The sequence below is a fragment of the Orcinus orca genome, chromosome 14, assembly GCF_937001465.1.
Source record: "Orcinus orca chromosome 14, mOrcOrc1.1, whole genome shotgun sequence".
NCBI classification, from domain to species: domain Eukaryota; kingdom Metazoa; phylum Chordata; class Mammalia; order Artiodactyla; family Delphinidae; genus Orcinus; species Orcinus orca.
In genome coordinates this window covers 34,784,015-34,808,653 of record NC_064572.1, presented here as the reverse complement: position 1 = coordinate 34,808,653, position 24,639 = coordinate 34,784,015, and the positions used below count along the sequence as shown (strand labels likewise).

The 24,639-nt window shown below is 45.2% G+C and overlaps 1 protein-coding gene and 1 long non-coding RNA gene across 18 annotated transcripts in view; both read left to right on the top strand.

Annotated features, from left to right (window-relative positions):
• Positions 1-24,639, top strand: part of KCNMA1 (potassium calcium-activated channel subfamily M alpha 1) — a 749,169-nt gene that overhangs the window by 361,962 nt on the left and 362,568 nt on the right. For all 17 annotated transcript variants that reach the window (XR_007471407.1, XM_004273064.3, XM_049697236.1 and 14 more), the window contains exon 3: positions 13,276-13,337. Coding sequence is in view for 16 of the 17 variants with exons in the window: in XM_004273064.3 (XP_004273112.1) it covers positions 13,276-13,337 (62 nt within the window). In the remaining variant the exon portion in view is untranslated. The remainder of the gene's footprint in view (positions 1-13,275; positions 13,338-24,639) is intronic.
• LOC125961102 (uncharacterized) lies at positions 13,351-15,089 on the top strand. The gene is made up of 2 exons (XR_007471417.1): positions 13,351-14,755; positions 14,860-15,089. It is a non-coding gene; the product is annotated as an uncharacterized LOC125961102 (long non-coding RNA).

The following is a 24,639-nucleotide window of genomic DNA, read 5'->3' as shown; positions in this document are numbered from 1 at the left end:
CCCAGACCAGGACTCGAACCCGTGTCCCCTGCATTGGCAGGCAGATTCTTAACCACTGTGCCGCCAGGGAAGCCCCTGGAAATGGGGGTTTTAATCATTTTATTAGCAGTAGTGACATCATATACTAAATTCATGAGGTAGCTTTCTATGGGGGAAGATATGTCAACTTAATTAAAAAAAATCTTGCTGGCATTGACTAGCACATCAAACTAGAGTGTGAAAATGGTTTTGAATAATGTTTCAAGATAAAGAGTTCTAGCCAATTTTTTTCTTCCTTCCAGAAGTCTTTGAGGTATGTTTTTATAGATATTTTAAGGGAAATTTGTCCAAATAGTGCATACCTAAAATAACCAATTTAAGATGTTTTTCCATCCATATTCAAAAAAGAAAGAATATCCTGAAAACATAAACATTTATTTATTTATTCATTATTTTATGAGAGTTTTAAAGCAAGGGTTTCTCAAAATATAGTCGTTGAACCGGCTTGTTAGAGATGAAAATTCTCGGGCTCCCACAGAATCAGAATCTCTGGGATGGGTTCAGCAATTTGTGTTTTAACAGGCCCTGCAGAGAATTGTGATGTGCACTCAAGGTTGAGAACCACTCTTAGGCTGGGGCACAAATGTCTCAAAAGGCTTTCGATGCTAGGAACCTCATCTTGGCATCTGTCATCCTGCCTTGCACAAGAATGAAAGCTGGCCTTCATGTTGTATAAAACAGGGGCCTTCTTCTCCAGCTCGGTATCCCCTTCCAGCTCAACCCCGAGTCCATAGTGGACACTCAGCAGATGGGTGCCGTGAATGAGGGAATGGAGAAAGGGACGGGGAGTTCAGAGGAGTGAACGGAGTGGATGGAGAGGGGAATCTGGTGATCAGGCTGGGGCTGAAATGCACTGCTGGTGGACTTCTCTGGTGATGCAGTGATTAAGAATCCGCCTGCCAATGCAGGGGACACGGATTTGAGCCCTGGTTCATGAAGATCCCACATGCCGCGGGGCAACTAAGCCTGTGCGCCACAACTACTGAGCCTGTGCTCTAGAGCCCACGTGCCACAACTACTGAAGCCCGCGCGCCTAGAGCCTGTGCTCTGGCAACAAGAGAAGCCACCGCAGTGAGAAGCCCGCGCACCGCAACGAAGAGTAGCCCCCGCTCGCCGCGATTAGAGAAAGCCTGCATTCAGCAATGAAGACCCAACACAGCCAAAAATAAATAAATAAATTAAAAAAAAAAAAAGAAGCGCGTTGTTGGATTATGACAACAGAGCCCGCAAACCCCGAGAAGGTGCTGGTTCTCCCAATATGGAAACCGAAAACTTGAAAAACCCATGCAAAAGCCTGAAGGACATGCACCTCAGTTCTGCTTTCTCCTTGATCAGTATTTCGAAGCTCTTAAAAATAGGGAATAAATCATCCTTCGCACATTTTCTGGCCCCTGCCTTGCTGAAGGGCTAACTCTGTACCTAGTCTGAAGTCTAAAGCAGCCCTGAACGTCAGACACACACTGTTCCTCATTTTAAATGGCCTTGAAAAGACACGTGGCATTCCACAGCCCTCTTCTGTTTCCAGAGTAGTTGTGAGGCTGAGAGGCGGGCCAGCTTGTGTTACCTGGCGATGCTCACGTCCCCCCACCCCCTAGCATGTGCCCCGTGAAATGGAGCTTGTGGTTTTCCAACTGTTGGTCTCTAGTCCGCCTGAGCTCCTGTCACCCTTTGCGGCGTTGTGAGCGTCTGATCCTCATGGGGTGACAGGGAGACCCATGAAGGGAGTGCGGTGGCAGCCAGGGCTGTGGTCCAGCCTTTCTGAATTAGTAGTGGTGCAGTGTTTGATGGACATCCAGTCATCACTCAGGGCATCCCATCCATAGTTATCCATGTTGAGGTTTATGCCTTGACTTGTGATTTTCCCAGCTGTGGGAGTGGAAATTCGTGAGCATGAGGAATGCTCTCTCTTGAAACCTTCTACTTCCTTCAGAAAGGGTAGATTGTCTGTAAGAATTCAATGGTAAATATATAGAATATATATTTTTTCCTCTGAGTAAGGGAAGGAGGGAGAGAGATCAGAAGTGGGCAAGCTAGTGCCTTCTCTTTGGAGACCTGGATTTCACTCGGCTGTAGACCTTAATAAAAGGTATTTGCTAGTTTCATTCTTAGCCCAGGTAGTGTTTGCCAACGCCAACCCATTTGTTATGGTCAGGAGTCAGTTCTACAAAGGAGAAAATACAGTGTGATGCTTTCAGAACCAAGCCATGCATATCGGTGGCCACACCTAGCATGGGTGGGTAATGGGTTCTGAAGCCTGGTCAGTGTTCGTGTCAATGTTGTAATTTCAGTTCAGTGGCTGTTCATCGTCTTTAGCCAACTCCCTTGGTGTTGAGGGGCTTTGATGCACTACTTTCTAGGGTGCATGCCAATCCTTTTTAAAAGCCACCCTTTGGCCGCAAAATCATTACTGTAGAAGAAGGACATTTTAGGTTGTTTCTAGGTGTGACTATAGGGTCCCACTAACACACCGAGGGCCTGTGACCAAGTCATTACTGCAGCTTGGCCTTGAGGTTTAGACTTGGAGACCCAGTGCCCTGTGTCTAGTCCATTCCCTTTTAGAGGAAATTGTTATGTGTTTTTAAAGTGGTTACAAGCCAAGGGCACACTCTTGTTATTATTATTTTTTTAATTTATTTTTTTGCGGTATGCGGGCCTCTCACCGCTGTGGCCTCCCCTGTCGTGGAGCACAGGCTTCGGACGCGCAGACTCAGCGGCCATGGCCCACGAGCCCAGCCGCTCCGCGGCACGCGGGATCCCTCCGGACTGGGGCACGAACCCCCGTCCCCCGCATCGGCAGGCGGACTCTCAACCACTGCGCCACCAGGGAAGCCTATTTTCTTTTTCTATTGTGGTCAAGGGCACATTTTTTAAAAACTCTCAATCATGTCTCGGACTTTAGCTACAGTTACCAGAAGACAAAGTAGGTTCTGGCTCCAGTCAGCTCCCTGATTCCTGAGAAAGTCATAGCCCACTTTGTGCATCAGTTAAAGATGAGGATGGGAGGGGGAGGGGAAGGTGGGGACTCATATAAGGTGTCTATGGCTAAATGGGGAGAGATTCTGGAAACTAAAGGAGAAATTCGAATTAACTAAGGGGTAAGATCAAACATCCCAGAGAGGCAAGAATCACATGTATGTAATACAAGTTTCTTGGAGACAGCAACTGCTATTGAAAGGAGAGATATTTGTATCACTCTGAGAAGGTGATTATATTTGAGATTTGAAATATATACTGCTGGATTCCACTTGCAGGTTCTCAGAATTTTTCTTCCATTTTTTTTTATTGTAGTAATTACACATAAAATAAGATTTTATCATTATAGCCATTTCTAAGTGTACAATTCTGTGGTTTAAGTACATTTGCAATGTTTACAAGTATCATCACTTTCAATTTCTTTTTCATTAGCACACATTCTTTTTTTCCCTGGTTTTGTAAATAAAGTTTTATTGGTACACAGCCATGCCCATTTATTTATGTGCTGTCTCCACTGGCTTTGCACTATAGCAGGGGTCCCCAAGCCCCGGGCCACTGACCGAACCATCAGCGGCCTGTTAAGAACCAGGCCACACAGCAGGAGGTGGGCAGTGGGCGGCGGGCGAGCGAGCGAGCGAAGCTTCATCTGGCTCCGCATTGCTCTCCATCGCTCACGTTACCACCTGAACTGTCCCCCTCCATGACTCGCATGACTGCCTGAACCAGACCTCCCCGCCCCCAGTCCGTGGAAAAATTGTCTTCCATGAAACCCGTCCCTGGTGCCAAAAAGGCTGGGGCCCACTGCACTATAGTATCAGACTTGAGTAGTTGTAACAGAGACCCTGTGGCCTAAAATATTGACTATTCAGCTCTTTATAGAAAAACAAACAAATTCTATACACACTAAACAATATCTTTCCATCCCCACCTCCTCCAGGTCCTGGCAATCCCCCTTCTACTTCTGCCTCTCTGAATCTGATTGTTCTAGGTGCCCCATATAAGTGGAATCATACAGTATTTGTCCTTTTGTGTTTGGGTTATTTCACTTAGCAAATGTCCTCAAGGTTCATCCGTGCTGTAGTATGTGCCAGAATTTCCTTCCTTTTTTAAGGCTGAATAATATTCCACTCTATGTACAGACCCCATTTCGTTTATCCATTCATCCGTCAGTGGACATTTGGGTGCTCTCACCTTTGTCTGCTGTGAACTTGAGTGTATAGGTGGCTATTTGAGTCCCAGCTTTCAATTCCATTTTTCCCTTTAATATACTCTTAGAACTGGCAAAATTTGAAAAGTAGGGCAAAGATGGCCATAAATTTAAACCTTGGTGACAACAGGCAGCAACTGGTGACCTGACAGTGCCACAGAAGTTTTCTCATCCTATGAACCTAATTAAAATTAACAGTCCAGTTGGCCTAACTCACATGCACTTAAACCAGACAATTTCTGAAAAAGCTCATTAGGTGCAATCTTGGGAGCTCCACCAGCTGATGGAATGTTTTCCCCTGGGTTTTTCAGTAATTAGACAGGAAAGGTCTTTCCAACTTTAGACCTCAAATGGAAGATTTTTGTCTTGTTTGCCAAGGCAGCGGTTTTCATGCCATTGGTTAAAATATGCAGAAATCAACCTTTAAAATTCTTTGATGCAGTGGCCTAAGATTTCAGTGTCATTAAACCTCAACTCTCAGGAAGCACACAAGTTTTAGGGAAAATTTTCTGTCTTCATGTTACTATTGCTTTCCATCATTTCAGTTTCTTATTTCAGTTCTAAAAAATTTAGACCTTAGAGGAACACATGGAACTCTTCTGTATTTTTAAGTTGTGCAGCATGAGATGAGCATGGTCGATGAAATCCAGGATGTAAGACAGATGACCCTCCTGTGACAGCTGGGGACACTAACCTGCAGAAGTTCACACAACTCACACTCAACATGAATCCTCAGAGGGAAAGAGAGTAGGCAGTTGACTTATAACTTAGACCCCAGATTCTTCTTTGAGGAACGTAACAAACCAAGCAGAATCCAGACCCTCCGTATCTATTTGTATTAGTCAGTTTCTCCTCCACCCTCTCCAGAAAGCCAACTGTTGTACTTAATTTGTCTGTATGCCAGCAGACGCATGGTTTATAATAAACTTGTTCTTAGCGTACACTAAGGAGGAGCCTTATTATTTTCCAGGGCTTCTCTGTATCTATAGTAATTTTGAAATTACTACCTAATTTGAAAATGGACAGAGACACATTGCTGGGAATGTAGTTGGTTAACAAATATTGACAGACGTCCAGCATTTGTGATTAATTAGCAGAGTGTTCGTTTGTCTTTGTGTTCTTTGTTGTGTGTGTGTGTTTACGTACGTACATGTATATATATTCATGTCCCATGTATGCATTTATATTTATATTATTTTGTATCATGCCCCCTCAGGACTTGGGCTTCCCTTTGTTGCCTCAGATTCCTAGTCCTGAACCTAATCTAAATTCTCAACCTCTTCACATGACACTCCTGACATCTCCCATCTCAACTGAACCTGTTTTTCTTAGAGCTGTAATTTTCCTCACTTCTCTGTATGGAGGTGGCTTGTTTCTCCATAGCCCAGGGATCACTGGACACTCTGGCCCTCCATTGCCTCTTCCATCCTGTGCAAAACCTTTTCTCTTGAGGCCCCTGCCACCTGACTAAATCCCCATTCTGTCTACTCTCCCTGCTGGTGTCATCTACCGACCTCCAGGCCCCTCTGGCCATCAGCTTCCAGTCTGTGCACTTGAATGTGCTAGCCGGCCCCTGTGCGTCCCCCATCCTTGTCCTCCTGACTGCAGTGATGTTCAACCCTGCTCCACTTCAGCAGGGGTCCCTTGGATCCTACCATCACAGGGAAGGATTTAAACTCTGAAGTCCCACTCAGTGAGGGTTCATATCCTTCCAGCTTTCTTTTTCTTTCACTGCACCGAGTCTCCAAACCCCTTCTCCAGTCTTTTCTCCATATGCTTATTTATTTAACAAATGTTGATCGAGACACTTTGCTAGCTCCTGGGAATTTAATGATGAGTAAAAATGGATATGCACCCTGTGTTCACAGAATATGCAGTCCAGTGGAGGAGAGAGGAATTGATCAAACGATTACACAAAGAAACGTAAAATTGCTCCTGTGCTAAGTGCCACAAGGTACAGACTGTGCTCATGGGGGACTTTCCTATATTATGTGAGCAGGGAAGTGATGGTGGAGTTGAGATCTGAAGGATGAATAGTCTATGAGGGGAAGTAAGTCTTCCAGGAGGAAGGAAGTGCTTGTGCAAAGGCCCTGTGGTTGGGTGGTTGGGGGGGTGTGCACACGGTAAATAAGAACTGAAATTTCCATTAGTTGGCGTCTAGAGAGGGAGAAAGTGTGAGATAAAGCCAGAGAGGAGGAAAAAGGCCAGAGTTTTCAGGGTCTTCTAAGCTGTGTCAGGGATGTTTATCTTCGTACCAAAAGCCATGGAAATCATTTACAGCGATTGAGGGGGGGGTCCTCGCCATTTTATATCACGTGTCCTGAAAATCCAGTCCATTCTACACTGAGTATGGCTTTATAGTATTGCATTTTTGGAAACACCAGATTTGAATGCCCAGAAAATCACAGGCATTTTTTTTTGTAACTATATTCTTTTATTACTTTAAAAATTATAATGATTGAATATACTCCAATCAGTATATTCATCCAATGAAATTCTTTTTTTTTTTTTTTAACATTATTGGAGTATAATTGCTCCACAATGGTGTGTTAGCTTCTGCTCCACAACAAAGTGAATCAGCTGTACATACACACACGTTCTCACAGGCATTTTTTACTAGGTTTCCTTACATTTGAATAAAGCACTGTTTTATTCTTATCTGGAAGTCCCATGTATTTTATTTTAATGCTATAATTCTAAATACCAACTGCTGAAAGCTCCTTTTTTCTCCTTTCCTTCTTTCATCTTGAATACATCTGCACTTCAACTATTGTTTGGAGTCTTGGTTTCCAGTGAATCCACTTACGGCATTTTTGTGTAAGCACTTAACGTAAGTCAAATGTAATGCACCAGAATGTTAGGTTGGAAACTTAGGGGACATTTGGCTGTTTAAATGGCGCTGTCAAAATATTGGTTTTATACTTTACAAATCTTTTGTTATTTAGGATAACAAAAATACCTTTTTTGGTAGCAAAATTATGTCTTCTCCTATTGAGAACAGCTAATAGTTCAGGGATGAGAAAAACATACTACTAATCTTGCCATATAGTGAAGAAAAAGAAATCCTTTCCCTTTTCCCTTGAGAAAAGATTGAGACTCATTGTGAGCTTCTCGGGGTAAAACTGGCAGAAACATAGGTTTTTTAGTGAATCACCGAGGTAGGAGGAGAGGGGGCTGTGTCAGACCACCACTCAGTGCCCTGTAGCGATGGCACAGTTGAGGCACAGATGCAGGAGGCGGCAGCTGGTGGGTCTAGGTTTTTAGTTTTGTGAGATGAAAAGCTACAGGGGCAACTCACTGTGCTACTGGAAGCGCAGACTCTGAATCCGAGTGCCCATGGAGTGCACACTTGTGATTTTATGAAAGAAGCAAGCCTTTCTGACACAGATCAGTGACACACGCTTATTGCCATCGTGCTGAATTATAATTATGCAGAAATGGCACACAGTTGGCATAAAAGAGCTCTGCTTTTTCAAGCCAAACAGTTTTCATCTTTCACTGTCTGCAGTAACCTATCAAGGTCCCCACTGGATAAGCATCTGTTCTAATCCCACCATTTCACAGATTGGGAGACTGAGTCCCAGAGACATTATGTGATGTGCTCAAGAGCATGCTGCTTATCGGGGCAGAGTTGAGATTCAAACCCAGGCGGGCCTCCCTACTGGAGTCCCACGTTCTCCCCGCCACGTGCCAGCCACCCCACGCACCTGGTGTCTGCCCTTCCCTGGACCAGCCAGGTGGACCTGGAGCATCAGGAACTCTCCCTTCCTCCTCCTTGGTTTTCCATTCTCCTCTTCCTCTTCCACTGTGGGAGTTTGCAATGGCGGTGGTGTTATTTCTAGGTCCCCTCCTTCCTTGGACTTCTCAGAAGTGTCTATTTATATGTGTAGCATTTATAAAATTCACAAGGACTCCTGAGTAATTTAAACTTCTGGATTCCATGCTAGTTGAGGGCAGAGATCAGGCCTGACTTAGCTATTTCAGTTTTCTATTTCCCTCTCTCCCCCTCTGGACCTCAAGCAGAGGAGTTCAATAAAGGTTGATTGTAGAGTTGTACAATTTGCCAGACCAAACGTTATAATTTGGATGCTGGAATGATGTTATCTCTCATAAACAAACCATCCCCAGATTGTTTGGCCTTGGGAGTCCTCATGTCTTTTTTTTATATAGTGCATTTTATTGTGTATAAATTATACCTCAATAAAAGAAAGTAATGTGCCTTTGGGATCCTATATCAAAAATTGTTCATTTTCTGAGGGGTCGCTGCTGCCAGTAGCTGGCTAGGCCCTGATCAAACGTGCAGAATCATTAAGTAGGGTCATTTGTTCTGCGGTGAGCTGAGTAGAATGTGTAAAACCCGTTCAGGAGAGAATTAGTTCATCCCCCTCTCTGTATTTTTTAGAGTACTCCTAGCACGATTCTCAAAGTGTGCAGGCCTCATACATATGTTCTAATGGGCTAATTGTTAAGGCGACATTTGTAAATTAATCTCTGACTTGAGCTAAGTGGTTTTCTCTAATGGGTTTAATTCAGTGACTCCCCGTGCTTGGCCACACATCAGATTCACTGGAGGAGCTTGTTAAAAATAGGGATATGCGGCCTCCCCCTCACCCCAGTTCTCAATTATCTGGTCCCCCGGTGAGGTGAGGGCTTTTAAGGAGAGCTCCTCAGGGGATAGGATTTGAGTGGCAGCAACCTTTGTGACCCTCTGCTCCAAATCCATGTCTGAAGGCCCATGTAGCCTTATGTGTGGGTTTGAAAGCGTTTGGGCCTAAACCCGAAAGCTTGAAACCAGGTTCTAGAGCAGGCAGTATCTCTGAGGAGCCAGCTTTCCAGATTCATTCACCTCCATATCGCATCAATGGATCTGTCTTTTCCTTGGGGAGCTTCAGTGACCTGAGGGAGGATATTCTGTGCTTCGCCATGCTGTTGTGCATTTTTCTGAACTTTCCAAGACATTTGGAAGGTTTTCAGGGTCTGCTCGAATTTCCATCGTGAAGATGGCTGTGTCTTTCTCCTCTCTGCTCACCAAGTATCATCAGACTTTTGTTTTTATATAATTTTCCTGCTTTAAAAAATTTTTTATTATTTATTTATTATTTTGGCCGCCCAGCGTGTGGGTCTTAGTTTCCCTGACCAGGGATGGAACCTGCGCCCCCTGAATTGGAAGCATAGAGTCTTCCCACTGGACTGCTAGGGAAGTCCCATATCATCAGACTTCTGGTGTCAGGTGTTGGGGACAGGCATTCTTTTAGTATACTGTGTGTGTGTGTGTGTCTGTGTACCTAGCATTCTTCTGTACAAACACATGTCATGTCTGATCTTAGAGTTTTGAAAATAGATGACTCACGGGCACCATTGTTCCAATGACATTTATCAAACTGCTTTTGTTTTTAGGAATCTGGCGCTCTATAAATATCACTCAGGACTCAGTACCACCACACAGCGTACGGGTGTTTGCAGTAAACCTAAGAATACGGCAGTTAGCGCTACGCAGGGTAGCCAAGGTGATGTGGCGAACCCAGACTATGAAGAGTTAGGAAGGCTGGCCGGGCTCTCATGACAGGCACAGGGCGCGCTGAGAGGGACTGCTCACCTCATCCCTCGTGTCAGACTGTGTCCACACACTCTCGTTTGCGACAGTACTTTGTAAAGTGCTTGGTCATTGTTAGGGGTGTTCTGCGACTCAGCTGCTAGATGGCGAATGTTTCCCGGTCTCTTTTCTTGGTCTCATCTTACCATGTCCCTTGGGCTGCCTTGCCCCTGGTCCCTGGGACTGTAGTTGCTCAAGGAAGGATTCCCAGCGGCCCTCCCCCTTAATGAAGGGGTATTAGAGTAGCCATAACACGTCGGAAGAAGGGACACTTTGAGAAGGGAGTGGCTGTTGAGACAAGAACCTCTGTTGTTCCCGCCCTTCCCTAGCTCCTCCATTTATGTATGTCCCATCTAGTCCATATCTTACTATGTATTGACTCTACCTGTACCCTACAATTGAGCACTAATTGCATAATAGCACAGGACTCATCTATGTAAGGGTTACTGCAGAAAAAGAGCGTATTTTATGACTCCAAGTGGATTTCTTCCTTTTGTTTTTCCTAGGGCCTTGTGCATAGCAAATGTGAAATACTTAGGTGATTATTTGGGGCTGCTCTGTAATGTAACTATTACCACTTAGGCTAAAATCTAATCATTTTGTATAGTTGGACTGAAGTTTTTCATTTTTAGAGTAGGGTTCTCAGACAGTGGGGTGTTTGCCAGAGAGATAGAGATGAGAGATGCAAGATGAGAGAGAACTAGCCCTTTGCGAGGGCCCTGTAGAAGATTCATCTGTTGGATTCCTATTTTCATGGCCAGATCCAAAGGATTGATTCCTTATCTGCAGCACCCGGATCCGGGTTGACAATGTAATCAAGCCTGACAGGATAAAGAGCCATTTAGCAAGTTTAAAAATCGCAGGCATGGTGGCCTCCGTACTGAGAAGCAGATCCTCCCCCGCCCCATTGATCATTTCGTGCCTGGAGGCAGGTGGCTGGGGGATGGGGATGGGACAGTTCGGGCACCCTGTACCCCACTGAGAGTCTTCCAGCTGAACGTGTGGACCCAAGAATAGGTCCACTCCTCAGAACCTTCAGCTCCTGGGAACTGTGGAGTCATCTTCCTCCTGGGTTTCTCTCCCTCCCTTATCCTGTCAGAGCGATGCTGCTATCTGACTTTGCATCTGAAGAGAGCAAGAGGCCGCCCCTCCTGTCACTGGCTGATTCGCTTAAAGCTGCACATTACTCCCCATCACAGAGGCAGCTGGGACACATTAGTGTCAGCTACTTTGTCCCCTCCGATGCTGGGAAGTCATCGTCATGGCAGGAGAGCTTAGATTTTTGAGCCCATTTCAGAACGATGCAGATACGGTGTGCAAGAACTTTTTCCCTTTCTTTTCCCTTTCTCTCCTCCCCTTCCCCCCATCCTTTGCCCTCATCTTCTCTCTAGCTTTAATGGCCTAAACCTGCACAGCCCGCTCTGAGAGAAGCTCTGCACTCACGGATGCGCGCGCGCGCGCGCACACACACACACACACACACACACACACAGCCAAATTGCCAGAGATTAGTCTTGCATCAGCTGTTTATGAATGAAGAAGAGGTCCTTCCCCTCTGATCTGGCCACACCCCTTCTCTTTGCAGCATTTTGAGAATGAGGTCAGGGCCCGGATCTAACTGCTTATGTCTCAGAAATAGCACAGATCAAACTTAATCTTAAGCTACTTGATTTGCTGCCTCATTCAGATAATAGAGGGAAAAGCAGAGGCTTCTTGATGTTTTTGTTTGTTTTTGTATATAACTTTGCAAGAAATGAATGAATAAATGAATGAATGAATGAGTGCATGTGTGAGGAGAGAGACTGAGGTGAGCCTGCCAGGGGCATTAGCCCTGGGCCAAGGGTCATTACTGACAGACTGCAGGAGTTTCCTTGGATTCAGCTGGAGCCCGTTTCAGTTTTTAAAACACAATGGAAGAATAAAATCAGCCACGGTGGTGTATTGTTTTAATACTTCCTTTCATAAGGGGAATTCATCAGATGCTATGAAGCCACATATTCCTTTTATAATATCCAGTTGTTTCAGCTGTCAGTTGTCTGCTTTGTACCCACCATCCATGGAATGGATGTAACTCCATGGAATTTTGTAAGTGTTTTAAGTGAATAGGTATGCAGAGTTCATTTTCTATCAGCCATTTTGGCTCACGTGCATGTGAACACACACACACACACACATACACACACACGACTCCATCATGCCTAATCGTCACATAAATCGGGATTCACCTCTATCCGCCAGCCAGTGCCACAGGGATGTCAATTTGAAGATATGCCGAAGAGGCTGACACTTCTCACACCCTTCACCCTGCAGTCCCTTTAGGATATTAGCACGTCTACTAGATATTTATTGCCCCCTGGCATTATGTGTAATGGTGGTGTTTATTTTTTGTTCTCAAGCTTCGTTGTTGGCTCTTGGCGTCCTTTATATTTTTGTACCTCCTTTTAGTTGCACTCCTGGCCTCCTCTGTGAAGGAGTAAATAAATTAGAGTGTGGAGTGAGGACAGAAGTGTCAGCGTCAGCCTCACGTGCTGCATATTCGTTTGATGGACTTTACTGTGACAGGTATCCTTTGGAGGAGATGCCAAAACTGTCTTTTGTATCAGTGGTGATTTTGAGTGAAGAGTGAAAAGAAGAGGAACGTTGTCATATACCTGGCCAATCGTTTTACCTAATTTGGCTTCCTGCGCCTAAACTGTCTCCAGAACACCCGAGAAATAGTACAACCACATGCGCACACACACGGTCATGCAATGAATATAAGTATGCCTACGTGCGCATATATGGACATTTAGACAGACACCAAATTTGTGCCTTTTGATTAATATTTCTTGTATAGAAACGGAAAGTAAGCTAGTAAATTAGTGTTTGTTTAGGGTCGGTGGTAGGAACAGGTATTAACTGTTAATGGGCGGGAGGGATTTTTCCGGGGTGATGAAAATGTTCTGCAAGTAGATGACACTGCTGGTCGCACAACTTGATAAATTTACTCAAAGTCATTGATTGAACTGTATGCTTAAAATGGGTGAATTTATGGTATGTAAATGATACCTCAGCAAAGCTGTTAAAAATTGATGTCCCTGTCTCTGAGTTCCTTTGGGGCCTAGGTTACATATAATATGAAAAATTGTATCACTGCAATTTTTTTACCTGCTTTTTTCCCGCTGAAGTGTGTTGACTTCAGCTGCAGAGAAGCTGGACCCTGAGGTAACAGGGCCAGATGAAACCCCAGTGCCCAGGGATACAAAAGTCTGCCCTGCGCCCTGTTGGCCAGCAGTGAGGTTGCTGTCCACTGCAAGGTGAGGAGCCGTGCGCAGGGTAGTATGTGGGCGCAGCAAGGGGGCGACACTGCCAAGCAGGCCCCTGAAAACACCATGTTCCGAGCTGCAGCTGCGTGTGTCCAGAAAATAAGTAAACTTCCCAGCATTCAGCCCTTAACTGGTGGTGTTTTTCTCTTCTTTTGCAGGTGGTGTTAGTCTTTGCTCTCAGCATTGGTGCACTTGTAATATACTTCATAGATTCGTCAAAGTGAGTATTCAAATACGTTGTCTTGCCCTCTTTTCTCAAACCATCACGAGCCTCTACATTGATCCGTTGATTTCCTTTAACACCAACCTTTGCCAGAGCCTCCTGAGTGTGGAAGGCTTTTGGAGGAAGGCAGGGCTGTCTGTGCGGATTTTCTGAATGGGAAAGCAAGCTCTCACGAGGAAGACTTACTTTGATTACGCTGGCCTAGGAGGGCGGGAGAGGAATCTGAGGTCATCACACCTTTTCCCTGGGTATTACTGATTTTCAAATAGCTGTTTCCTGGTGCGGTATTCGCACTGAAGGTGTCAAGAGGTCAAAAGGGCTCTGGTGTGAATTTGCAACCTCTGAGAGAGTCATGGTGTCCAGTCGGTGAGGGTCTGAGCCATTCTTGCCGTGGTGGTAGGATCCTTTTCTTGTGAGGGTTTCCAAAGCTTTACTCTTATTGGATGTCAGCATAGAAAGCCTGATGCTGTCCTTTGTGCCTGCCAACTGAATATTCAGCTGAAGCGTCACTGGCTGGTGCTTCTTGACTTGTGAAGGTAAGGAGATGGGATGGAGGGGTTTGTGATGACTCCCAGAGGTGGAGGCCCATGGCCATCTGAGATTTCCTATAGTGGACACTCGTGCAGACCCCTGGGGCGCCGGCTGAGTGAACTGGTGCTCTGGGGTGAGCCTGGGGTGGGGTCTGTCTGAGCCATGGACAGAAAAGGCTTTGAAGGAGGCAGAAGGGGGCACTGAGCGGAGCTGCTAGGTGGCAGCCAGTTCTGCCCTGGTTCCTGCACGTGTCACCCCCTCGGTACATCATTTGTTCCAAATGTTCTGTCGCAAGCTTAAAGTTGACAGCATTTGGGAAATGGGAGCTGAGCTGGTCTGACTCCTTTGTGTGGCGACATGCACCTGACACCTGGATGGTGGCCTTCAGCTCTTTGCCTACCTCATCCACTGTAGGAGTGGTTTTGATTCCCTGAGCTCTCACCCTGGTACACCTGGATGCTGGAGTTTGATCTGAGGAAACCTGCCTGGTATCCCTGTTGGCTCAGAGCCTCGTGTGCCTGAATTTTGAGCTCAGCGTTCTCTTTCTGTAGTAATGTCATGCATGCCTAAACTCTGAATTTCTCAGAGTTACTGGTCACCAGCCAAAGGATTTTGTGCATTTGGGTGTTGAGCCAAAATCATGCCAAGGAAAATAAAGAAAACATCATCACCTGTCGCTGGGAACCAGCCACATCTGGAATATCAGCGGCCCTTCAGCCCATCCCCATGCACAAGGCTGGGCTGCCCTTGCCCATCTCAGGTGGAGGGGCCTTGAAAAGTCCTCCAGGAGTTGAGATTCCACACGCTCTTCCATCAGCTCTTCCTGGCCGAGAAAGAGAAGAGTTTTTTAAGTTTGGAAAACTCCAATTGGCATGTCATTGAAGGTAAGCCCCATTTAAACATCTCCTCTTAATAATTCTCGATCCTATTTTAATTGAACCAAAGATCTTTTAAAGCTCCCGGTCTTACCTCTCCATTTTCTCCCCAGGGGTGAGGAATATTCTCACAAGTCATGGGGTGCGTACCCTGCCGACTTCTGTGCCGGGGCTCAGAAGGTACTTTCTGGCATGTAGTCTGTGAGCCCCAGCAGGCAAACCCTTACGTGGAGGTGAGTGTGGTGATCGGCCAGAAGGACAGGTGCCTTGGCGCCTTCTTTCCTTGTCTCTTCCTTTTTGCTCCTCTGTATTTCTCAGAAATAAAGTGCTCTTGTAAGATGGATTTGAATTGTGTCCTTTTTTATAGTCTCTGCTATGGGGCGGTCTTCTGCTCTGTAGTCCTTGGTGTTCTCAGCTCCACGTGAAAGGAGGGAAAGGACTAGAATCTCCCAAGGCACGACCCTCTTCCCTGGATGCCCTGCACCACTTCAGTGTCCTTTGGATTTAGTTATGATTCTGCTGAGCCTGGGAAAGCCAGTACTGGGAACCCTCTCTGGTTCTGGTTTCTTTTATAGACTTGCAAGGAGTCTATTCTAAGGATGGCCCTTCGGTCCTGTGCTCAGCTTTTCCCAGCAAAAATGCTAAGAATCTTAGAACCAAGACTGTCCTCACTCTCCCTGGGGACTATTTCAGCCTGATCCTAACCTCAGTCTTTCTTCTCTGTCACTAAACTGAGTGGTTTGGCATAGTGAGCCTTTCTGTTTATAAGAAGGTCTTATGTTTATTTGTGTAGCCCTTTCTGCTTTTCATTGGAATTACTACATTGGGTTCTGAGGTCAAACCCCAGGAGTTTGTCCTACGGGGGAACTCATCAGCATAGTCAATACCAAGGGTCTACTATCTTCCTGGGGAAAGCCAGTAAGGATGCTTCCTGTGTAAGTGAGGGGATGAACTAAAGTAGAATCTAAAAGTTACCTCCACGATAAGCCATAGATTCATTCCCAGGAATGAAAAAAGAGCCCATTAGATAAAATATAATCAAGCATAGTAAACAAGGTAAGAAGTTCTATCCACATATAAGATGCAAATGAAAAGCGGGTAAGAAAGCAGAATGTAAATTCTTAAAATTCATCCGTCCCTTTCATTCAGAACTCTCACCGGCTTTACACACTCGTGGTTTGGCTGGCCATCTGGGCATCTTGGAAAGAGAGCTTCAAACGTCTCTTGGAAGTTACGCTAAATCGTCACCCTGGAAAAAAGTGTACCTAGTGTTCTTCAGATGAAGTTTAGTTAGTATTTATACTCTTCAAATAAATAAATCAAAGGACAGTGCATAGGCTTTCCCTTGTGTGAACCTAACTGGGCAGACATGGTCCGTGAAATGGCTTGTCTCAGTGAGTTTTAACCAAAATGGTGGGGAATGCGCCACAGCACAAGTTCAAGATGTGAGGCTCTCTGACCTAGCCCTTTAAATAGTGCACGGAACACACGTTAATATAGAAAACAGGCTCTGTTGGTCGGCGCTGTTAACTCACTGTCAGGGCAGGCCAATGCAGGTTGTATGAGTGGACAGGCAGTTCAGATAAATGTCATAATTGGTGGGTTTATGATTTTCTTAACCTTTCAAAGCTTATTTCACCATCAAGAGGCAGCAGGTAAGTCATTTCCAAAGACTTCTTCTCCCAAACTTCTTTCCTTTTCCATTGTTAAGTCAGGATGGATCCCTGAGTAGGTCTTTTACATTCAAGGGTTCGGGAGGCCCTTCTTTGGTTGTGATTTTCTTAGAGTGGTCACCACAGAAGAAATCACTTGTGCAGCCTCAACTGATTACTACCTGGCCGAGACAGATTGTGCTCAGAGCTCCTAGATTGGAAAGCCAAAGAGAATTACATGAAACTATGTTAACGTTATGCTTCATCATCCCAGCAGTAGACTTTCTAGAAACACCCAAGCAGAGGGAGATGTTCCACCCAATCTTTGGATGGACACAGCTGTCAGTTCCTTAACAGACACAGAGAAGCATTAAGCCCACCACACACAGTAGTTCCATCCCCCGCAGAGGCAGATACTATCCCAAAAAACTCCAGTTCTTTTTCCTTCTTTTTTTCCTTCCAGTTTTATTGAGATATGATTGACATACAGCATTGTATAAGTTAAGGTGTACAGCATAATGATTTGACTTACGTACATCATGAAATGATGACCCCAATAAGTTTAGTGAACACCCAGCATCTCATATAGATACAAAATTTAAAAGAAAAAACAGTTTTTTTCCATGTGATGAGCACTCCTAGGATTTACTCTCTTTAACTTTCATTCTTTTTAAAGGTGCCCAATTTAAGGCACTCCAACTTCTAATTTTGACGTCTCTTGATACCCACACCCCCCCCCCTTTACTTCCACATACTCTGATCTTCTGTGAAGCAAAGATTTTTTTAAAATTGCATAACGAAGTCAGAAGTGCCCCGAGATGCCCCGTGGGTGATGCTGTCACGTTGCTGGTCCCATCCCTGTCTGTTTTCTCCCTTTGACATAGGATCAGTAATTCTTCTCTAACAGATAAAGAAAAAAAAGAAAAAAGACCCAAAGATGTCAGTGTGAGGGCAGGATTCATGGACTGCATAATGCATCAGTTCCTGCTGCTTCTAGAATTTTCAAGGGAAGAACGTTGGAAGAGGTAGAGGCTCAGGGCCCTGGGTATTTGCATTTTTTCCAGGGGTATTCTTGGAAAGGATGACTCACCTGTGTGAAGCTATTTATCCCTTTGATTCATGTTTAAACTCCACTACTTCTTATGCTGCAGTTCAGTGCATTATGAATATTTAACGTTGCACACACTGAAAAGGAAGGTCAAGTCCTGCTCACTGGTGACTTCATTGCTGGCTTGTGTCTCTAAAAGGCACGCTGCCTGCTGTGAGCAGAGTAAAGCTGAAAGGTTATACATTGTTAAATTTTTCCTTAATGGCTTTATCTGCTCCAAAATGGCTGGTACACAGTGGGGGCACCTGCTGACTTCACCGGTCTTTGCTCTCGGCTTCTGGTATCAGCAGTGCTGTTTTGGGGGGTATGGACATTAGGAAGGGGAAGGGAAAAGCAGCACAAATTTTAGAGAGCATCCAAAATTTGGACCAGATTCCAGGCTGCCAGTGGTGTTGGCGCTGTGAAAGGGGCCTTCCCCCAGTCCTTAGAATTTTACATTTGTACTCAGTGATTCATTTATTTTATATCCATTCATTCATTCATTCATTCATTCGAGACAGTTTCAGTGTGATCATGCTGAATATTTTCCACATGGTCAAATTGCTTGAGGTTGGTTATGGTTAAAGAAAACTGTCTTTAAGATTGCAGTAGGGGCTTCCCTGGTGGTGCAGTGGTTGAGAGTCCACCGGCCGATGCAGGGGACACGGGTTTGTGCCCCGGTCTGGGAGTATCCCACATGCCGTGGAGTGGCTGGGCCCGTGAGCCATGGCCGCTGAGCCTGTGCGTCCCGAGCCTGTGCTCCGCAACGGGAGAGGCCACAGCAGTGAGAGGCCCGCATACCACAAAAAAAAAAAAAAAAAAGATTGCAGCAGAAATTGACCAGATTGTTTTCATAGTCTCTAAAAATAACATGGGCATCATTGATGTAATGCATACCAAGAGCTTTAACAGAACTGGCTAGTTACCCCACCATTTTACCTGCCCAAATCTTCACACAGCCAGGCTCTAATCCCTTTGCCTAGAAATTCTCCTGAAAAGGGAAGAGAGGGCCGGGTGGTAGAGGGAAGAACATTCACTGATTCTGTGCTGTGTCAAGGTATAGCGCTAAGCACTTTAAAATGAATTATATGTGCAGTCTCATTAAATTCTCCTAGCAACTTGATAGGGTGGGTACTATGACCTTTCCCACTTTACAGATGAAACTGCAACGTTTGCCCAAAACCATGCAGCTAGTAAGTTGTGGAGCCAGGATTTGAATCCATGTGTCTGAAGGAACCTCTTTTCCAAGTCAGGAAGTAAAATTCCGGATGTGGAAGCGACTACATGGGTTCAGTGAGATGTTTCAAGAGAGGTCACGTCGCCTCATCCTGCCAATTCATCTGCCTTGTTTTCTCATTTGTTCTTCATCTCCCCATTTCGCACCTTCAGGGCCAAGTCTGCAAGGCAGCTGTGCTCACGAGGGTCCTGTGAGTCTTCTCACCGGGACATGGGGCGTGTGGGCCATGTGCTGTCTCATGTCTGTCTGGGCCTTGATTCATTTCTTCCTAAACTGTGGCTCTAAAAATACTCTCTTCCGTTTCATCTCAGTGGGGTGGCAGCATTTTGTGATGGACTAAGGTCAAGTTAGCAAAGAACAGGGAAAGTTGATCACGTCTTAAGGAGCCCTCCGACTTAAGGGATTCGTTCTTTCCCGGTGGAAAGTCCCTTTGCCCTCCCCATCCTTACCTAGGTCTCTGAGCCAGTTACTTGGCAGACTGAAGTAGATAACCAGAGAGGCTCTCCTTCCCCATTAGTTTCTTTTGTCTCTTTAGAGAGTTGCAGCGTATAGTTAATGTGCTATACTTTTGCATTGTGTGCTTACAGAGTTAGTTAGTGCATTGTGTGCATATCAAACCCGTGGACTTTAGGAAAATTTGATCCCAAGGAGGTTTCTTTGGAAGTCTTTGAAACCATGTAAGATATCCAGCCTCCACCTCCAGTCTTGTTATTACCCACAGTGCACACAGGTGTTGACCTCGTAGTGGGCACCTGGCAGAGCTGTGAGGACAGTGTAGGTTACTTCCACGATAGTGCATTGTAACCTGTAAAGGACTGTGAATGCTACTTTCACTGTCACCATTAGCACACCCCCTGCCCCATAGCGGGAACAGCTGGGCAGCCCGTGGCATCGAGAAGGAAGCTCACCATTTTATTCTGGACCCAGCTCCTTTATGGAACCTGATCTTGTAGTGTTCTGAGAAATCTGCTCAGCTCTCCGCCTTTAGCCCCTTTTCGAGAACTCGTGGCCTGCATTTCACCTTTGTTGAGGAAGTCAACACAAATCGCTGTGTGTGTAAAGCGTCTCCATATTCTTTCTTTCCTTTTTAAATACTCCCCCCAATTTTCTCCATCCCTCACTGACATTTTTACTACCAGGCTTTGGTTTGGAAAATTATGGGTAGGGAAAGTTCAAGGGCAGGATGTTCAGAACAGCACTGCACATCTGTGAAGGGAGCACGGCAGGAGAGCCAGCAGCTGTTGAAAGAATGGCATGTCAGATGGTGGGCGGGGTGAGGGGAAGAGGAGACGCCTTCGGGGCAGAGAGGCTGTAAATAACTCCCAATGGGAAGTCCTGTCCCCTTTCAGAATTTAACCTTGAATGGCAACCCTTGATGCTCAGGCATGGGAGCAACCCGAACTCAACCATCCTACCTCATCTGGTTTTGCAAATTGCCCTTCTTTCATCAGTGGGCTGTAAACCTGGTAGAGAAGACGGGTGTGCCAAGGGGGTAAGCACTCTTGTTCCTTCCGTCTCGCACGCTGTGCAGTGGTCTCAGCTTCCTTGCTCACGTCTCACTTTGAGCGAGACGCAGAGGCACCGCATGCGACCGCACTTAGGAGCATCAAGGGAACTGCTCGTCTTTGGCATTTCCTGAGGCAAAAATCAAGGGCTGTTAGGAGCCGGAAGGAAGATGGAGCTAGACCTTCCAGGCTTACTGCAAGAGACAACTTTAGAATAAAATGCTAGAGCTTGAAGAGGCTTCGGAGCCCGCCTGGTAACAGTTCCCTGCGCCTCAGCGTCCTCTCCTGGCGAGTGAGGGCTGAGCGACCTTCTCAAGGTCACTCAACTAGCCAGGGGCTGAACTAGAGCCAGAAGTCAGAGCTCTTCCTGCCCAGACCAGTCCCTTCTCTACTTGATCTTTTGGTTTCTTTCTACTAAATAAGAAATGAATAAAGATGTGATAGTGAATATTATCCAGGGACTAGCAATGCCCATAATGACCTTTTACTCAATTCCGGAGTTTCGGGCTGTTATCTTGGGGGACACTTTAGGGACATGGAAAAGAACAAAGATAATCCCAGGTGGAAAAGAGCACACCCAGCCAGGTGGGTGCATGGGAGATTAGTTTATTTCATCGCCATTGGCAAGAGGCTTTGAATTTCCTGATTTTATGGTCCTGCTTTTCTTTCTTTCTTTTTATTTTTCTTTTTCCTGTACTATTTCAGAGGGGAAGTAAGAGTTCAGCTCTCTTGTGGAAGGTTGACCAGGCTGAGTGCATTGGTCTGGGCTGTTTGGAATTTGTTGCACATAACTTTTGAGGACATTTTGCCCCACTGCTCATTTGTTTCTCCAGTGAAAACACTATCTGACAACTATTTCTATAAATCCATATCTACTCTACCCTCCAAAATTAGAATGAATTATTTCTTCTCTTTTCACCACTCTCTAGGATTTAAAAGGAAACCCTTGGATTATCTGACACTCTCTCAGCCCTCTGGCTTTTTTTTTTTTTTTCTTTAAAAAGAATGATTGTTTCAGGGCAAATGAAGAAGGTGCATTCCCTTTAAGGCCCAGTTAGCTGTCTATGTCTTCTGCAATTAACATGTGTTTATACCGCCAGAGGGCTGGATCTTCTCCCCATTGCCCAGCTCTGGTCCTTTACCCAAAGCCACAGCCAGACACGCACTCAGAAACTGCCAAGAGATCAGTACGGAAGCCAGCTGGAGGGAAAGGTTAGAGCTCAGAATGGTTTAATCCAAACACACGGACAGAACTCATGCTTAACACAGCCATGGTTGTGCTGAGGTGTGGTGTTGACGGCTACAGCTTCATCACGGGGTTTATGGGCTGCACACAGACGTGACCTCTGCCTTTGCTTTTATTCCTCTTGTCCTTCTTCCTGACAGCCTGACAAATTAAAGCTTTGGGGAGACCCTGGTCAGTGATGAGTTATTTGTGTTGTAAAAATAGAACCCATTGCAGTAAGGATGCCCTTGGGACTTTTTGGATGTACGTGTCACTGTTTCCGGAATTTGGGAGAAGGGCATGTGTATGTTTGTGTGTGTGTGCACGCATGTGTGTACGTAGGGGACAATCCTGTCCCACCTGTGAGTGGATGGGAAAGCATAGCATGAGAGGATTGGCCACCAGTCTCATCATAATAACAGAGATGGGGCTGAGAGCCATGTACCTTAAAGGTATCAATAAAGTAATAGATGTATGTTAAGTACTGACTGTGTGTGAGATATTTTTCTAGGTATTAGGGGATTTCAAGTACTATGTATAAGGCTAGATTTTTTTCCTATTAAGATGTTTAAATTATATATATTTTCACAAGGTTCAGGAAGTCCAGCCGTAAATATAGGAAAAATGAGGTAACAAAACAAGATAACAAGTGAGGTATCCCTAGGCTATATATCATCAATTTCTAATATGAGCTTTGCTAACAATGAGTGCTGAAGGTTCAGAAGCTGGAAAGATAGCTGGATCTTACAGAGTGTTTCGGCCCTGGGGAGATTTTGAGTTGAGGAGACAGAAAACTCAGCCTCCCACCCACCTCTAGGCCCGTAACAGGGGCTCTCACTATGGCGCACACTTTGGCCTCTTGGATTTTGTTTTCAGTATGTGCTGAGTCCAGCGAAGCCCTGCCTTGAAGTTGGCCACCAAGATTAAGGACTGAGAATGCTTTCAGAATGGCATAACGGAATCAGAAGAGCAAACTGTCTCTAGTGGTGGTAATACCTCTTCTCCAGCTGCACACGATGAAAACCTTTGGACGCTTTTCCAGAAGTGGCTGGCTGAAAGGCAGCTGCTCCGTCTTTTTGAAACTGAGGTCAGGGTGTAATGTGCCTTACAGGGGCCTCATTTATGAATTTGCCACGTGCAGAGCATCCAGGGGCATGGGGGGATGACAGTCCTGGCTAAGTGAGGTCATGCTATGGGCAAACCCGCCACGGCTCAACCCGAGCTGCCAGCCTGGAGACCAGCATTTGCCTGGAGGGGCTGCACAGTGATTTTCGTGGGCTCTAGGTACTTTTGCCTTCTTGGGTCTCTTTCTCCAAAAAGAATATTAAAAGTTGTGTTTTACTGCTGTGTTCCTATAAAGATGAGTATAATCCAGGCGAGAGTCATCATGACCTATTCATTGTTATATTTATTTTTTTCTTCTGGTTTTAAAGAAATTGGAATTCATCCATTTTTGTGGTTGGCTAGAAGTGTGGTGGGCCCTCGGCCCTGAGTCTGCGGTGCCTGATGGAGAAGTTGGCTCTTTTTCCTCCCTTCCTGTCAGCCTCAACCGTCTGGAAGTTTTCACAGATAAGAAAACATGCCCAGAGACAGACGCCTCTTACCACACCCCTCCCAGTGTCATCTAATTGTTTCAGATGAGAAAATAAAACTAAACATTCCATTTCAAACCACGTCTTATGATTTGGCTTTGGGAAATATTAACGTCAGCAACCCATCATTTAATCAAAAATGGCACCCGTGGTTATGTCAGTTTTTAAAAGAAAACCGAATAATCTTGCTTTCCTGTTGCGTTTTGGAGGCACATGTGCTTTGTCCGTTCTCATATCTGAAAATGAGTCTTGCCAGTGTAAGAGGTCTGTTCACTGAAAGTACCACAGTAAAAAAGAACGTTTCCTGCACCGAGGTTTGCAAACTCAAGTAGAAAGGGGTGGGCAGATGTTAGAAATGAGGCAAGCAGGTATGTGAGACCAGGAGGCGCTGAGAGCCCGAGCCTTCCCTGAAATGACTTCCCAGCTCCGGCTGACTGTCCCCAGGCAAAAACGCAGACTCGTACAGGCAGATCTTCCCCTGTTTCAGAGAGTAGAGAAGAAATTGGGCCTTCATGTTGAATCTTCAGTTTTAAAATATTGCCCACGACTCCACCACTTTTAAAAGTACTCTATGGGCCAAACAAAACACCTCCGTAGGCCGTTTTCAATCTCTATTCTAAACTGTCTCTCTTTTTGGTCTTGAATTAGCTCTGCTCCCTGAGTGCCAGAAAATATTCTTACCCTTGGACCTCTGTCTCCCAAAAAGGGGCCCTTCTCTCTCCATGGTGAGGAGTCCTTGGTCTCTACACGTCCCAGCTTGTTTCCCGTTTAACACGTCTTCCAACGCTGCATAAGTGAATGTCCACCTTTCTCTAGGCAAATACTGTATGTCACAGCAATAAATCACCCACAACTTACTGTAAATCCCCAAAGCCACATATCACTAACTCTACATCGTCCCTGAAGAGAACGTCATTAGGACCTCATAAACATACACTCTGTTTATTTAAGAACTGCAAGAGTTTTTCTAAACATGGTTGCTAAGTCACAAGAGTGTATTTTCCAGGACATAAATGGAAGGGAACATAACCCCCTTAAATTGTCAGATTCTTTATAAGAAAAGAGGCCCAAATCTGTCTGTTCTACTCGTGTATTAACTTGACCAAAACAGAGTTGATTATACTAAGCGTGTCAGTGTTGATAATTGCTCGAGACTGTGTTCTGACTTGCTCAGCTAAATGGGCACATTGCATGAACTTTGGTTTAATTTCTAACATATGTGGGTATAAAAGCATGGTTTAACATAGATGAACCCTGGCTGTAGTTTCATAACCCTTAAAGTTCCCAATTTGCTGAGTGTTAGGGTCAGCTGATGAAACTCTTATGTTATGGCCCCTTCAAAAACAAAACCGAAAGCATCTCTGGACCTTTCTCCCCAGATATGGTCTCAAGTCTGAGCTGTGTTGCTATCTCCTGACTTTTCACTTTTTGCATGGAAACTTGGCAGTTAATTTTAGGATAGCATTAAGCTCTGCTTCAATATAGAACCCAGAGCTCAGATATTTTCAGAGCTGGAAAAGAGATGACCATTCCATTATGATAACCCTGATTCTAGTAGAGCTGCTTCATCAGTCTGATGTCCAAATGGAAAATAC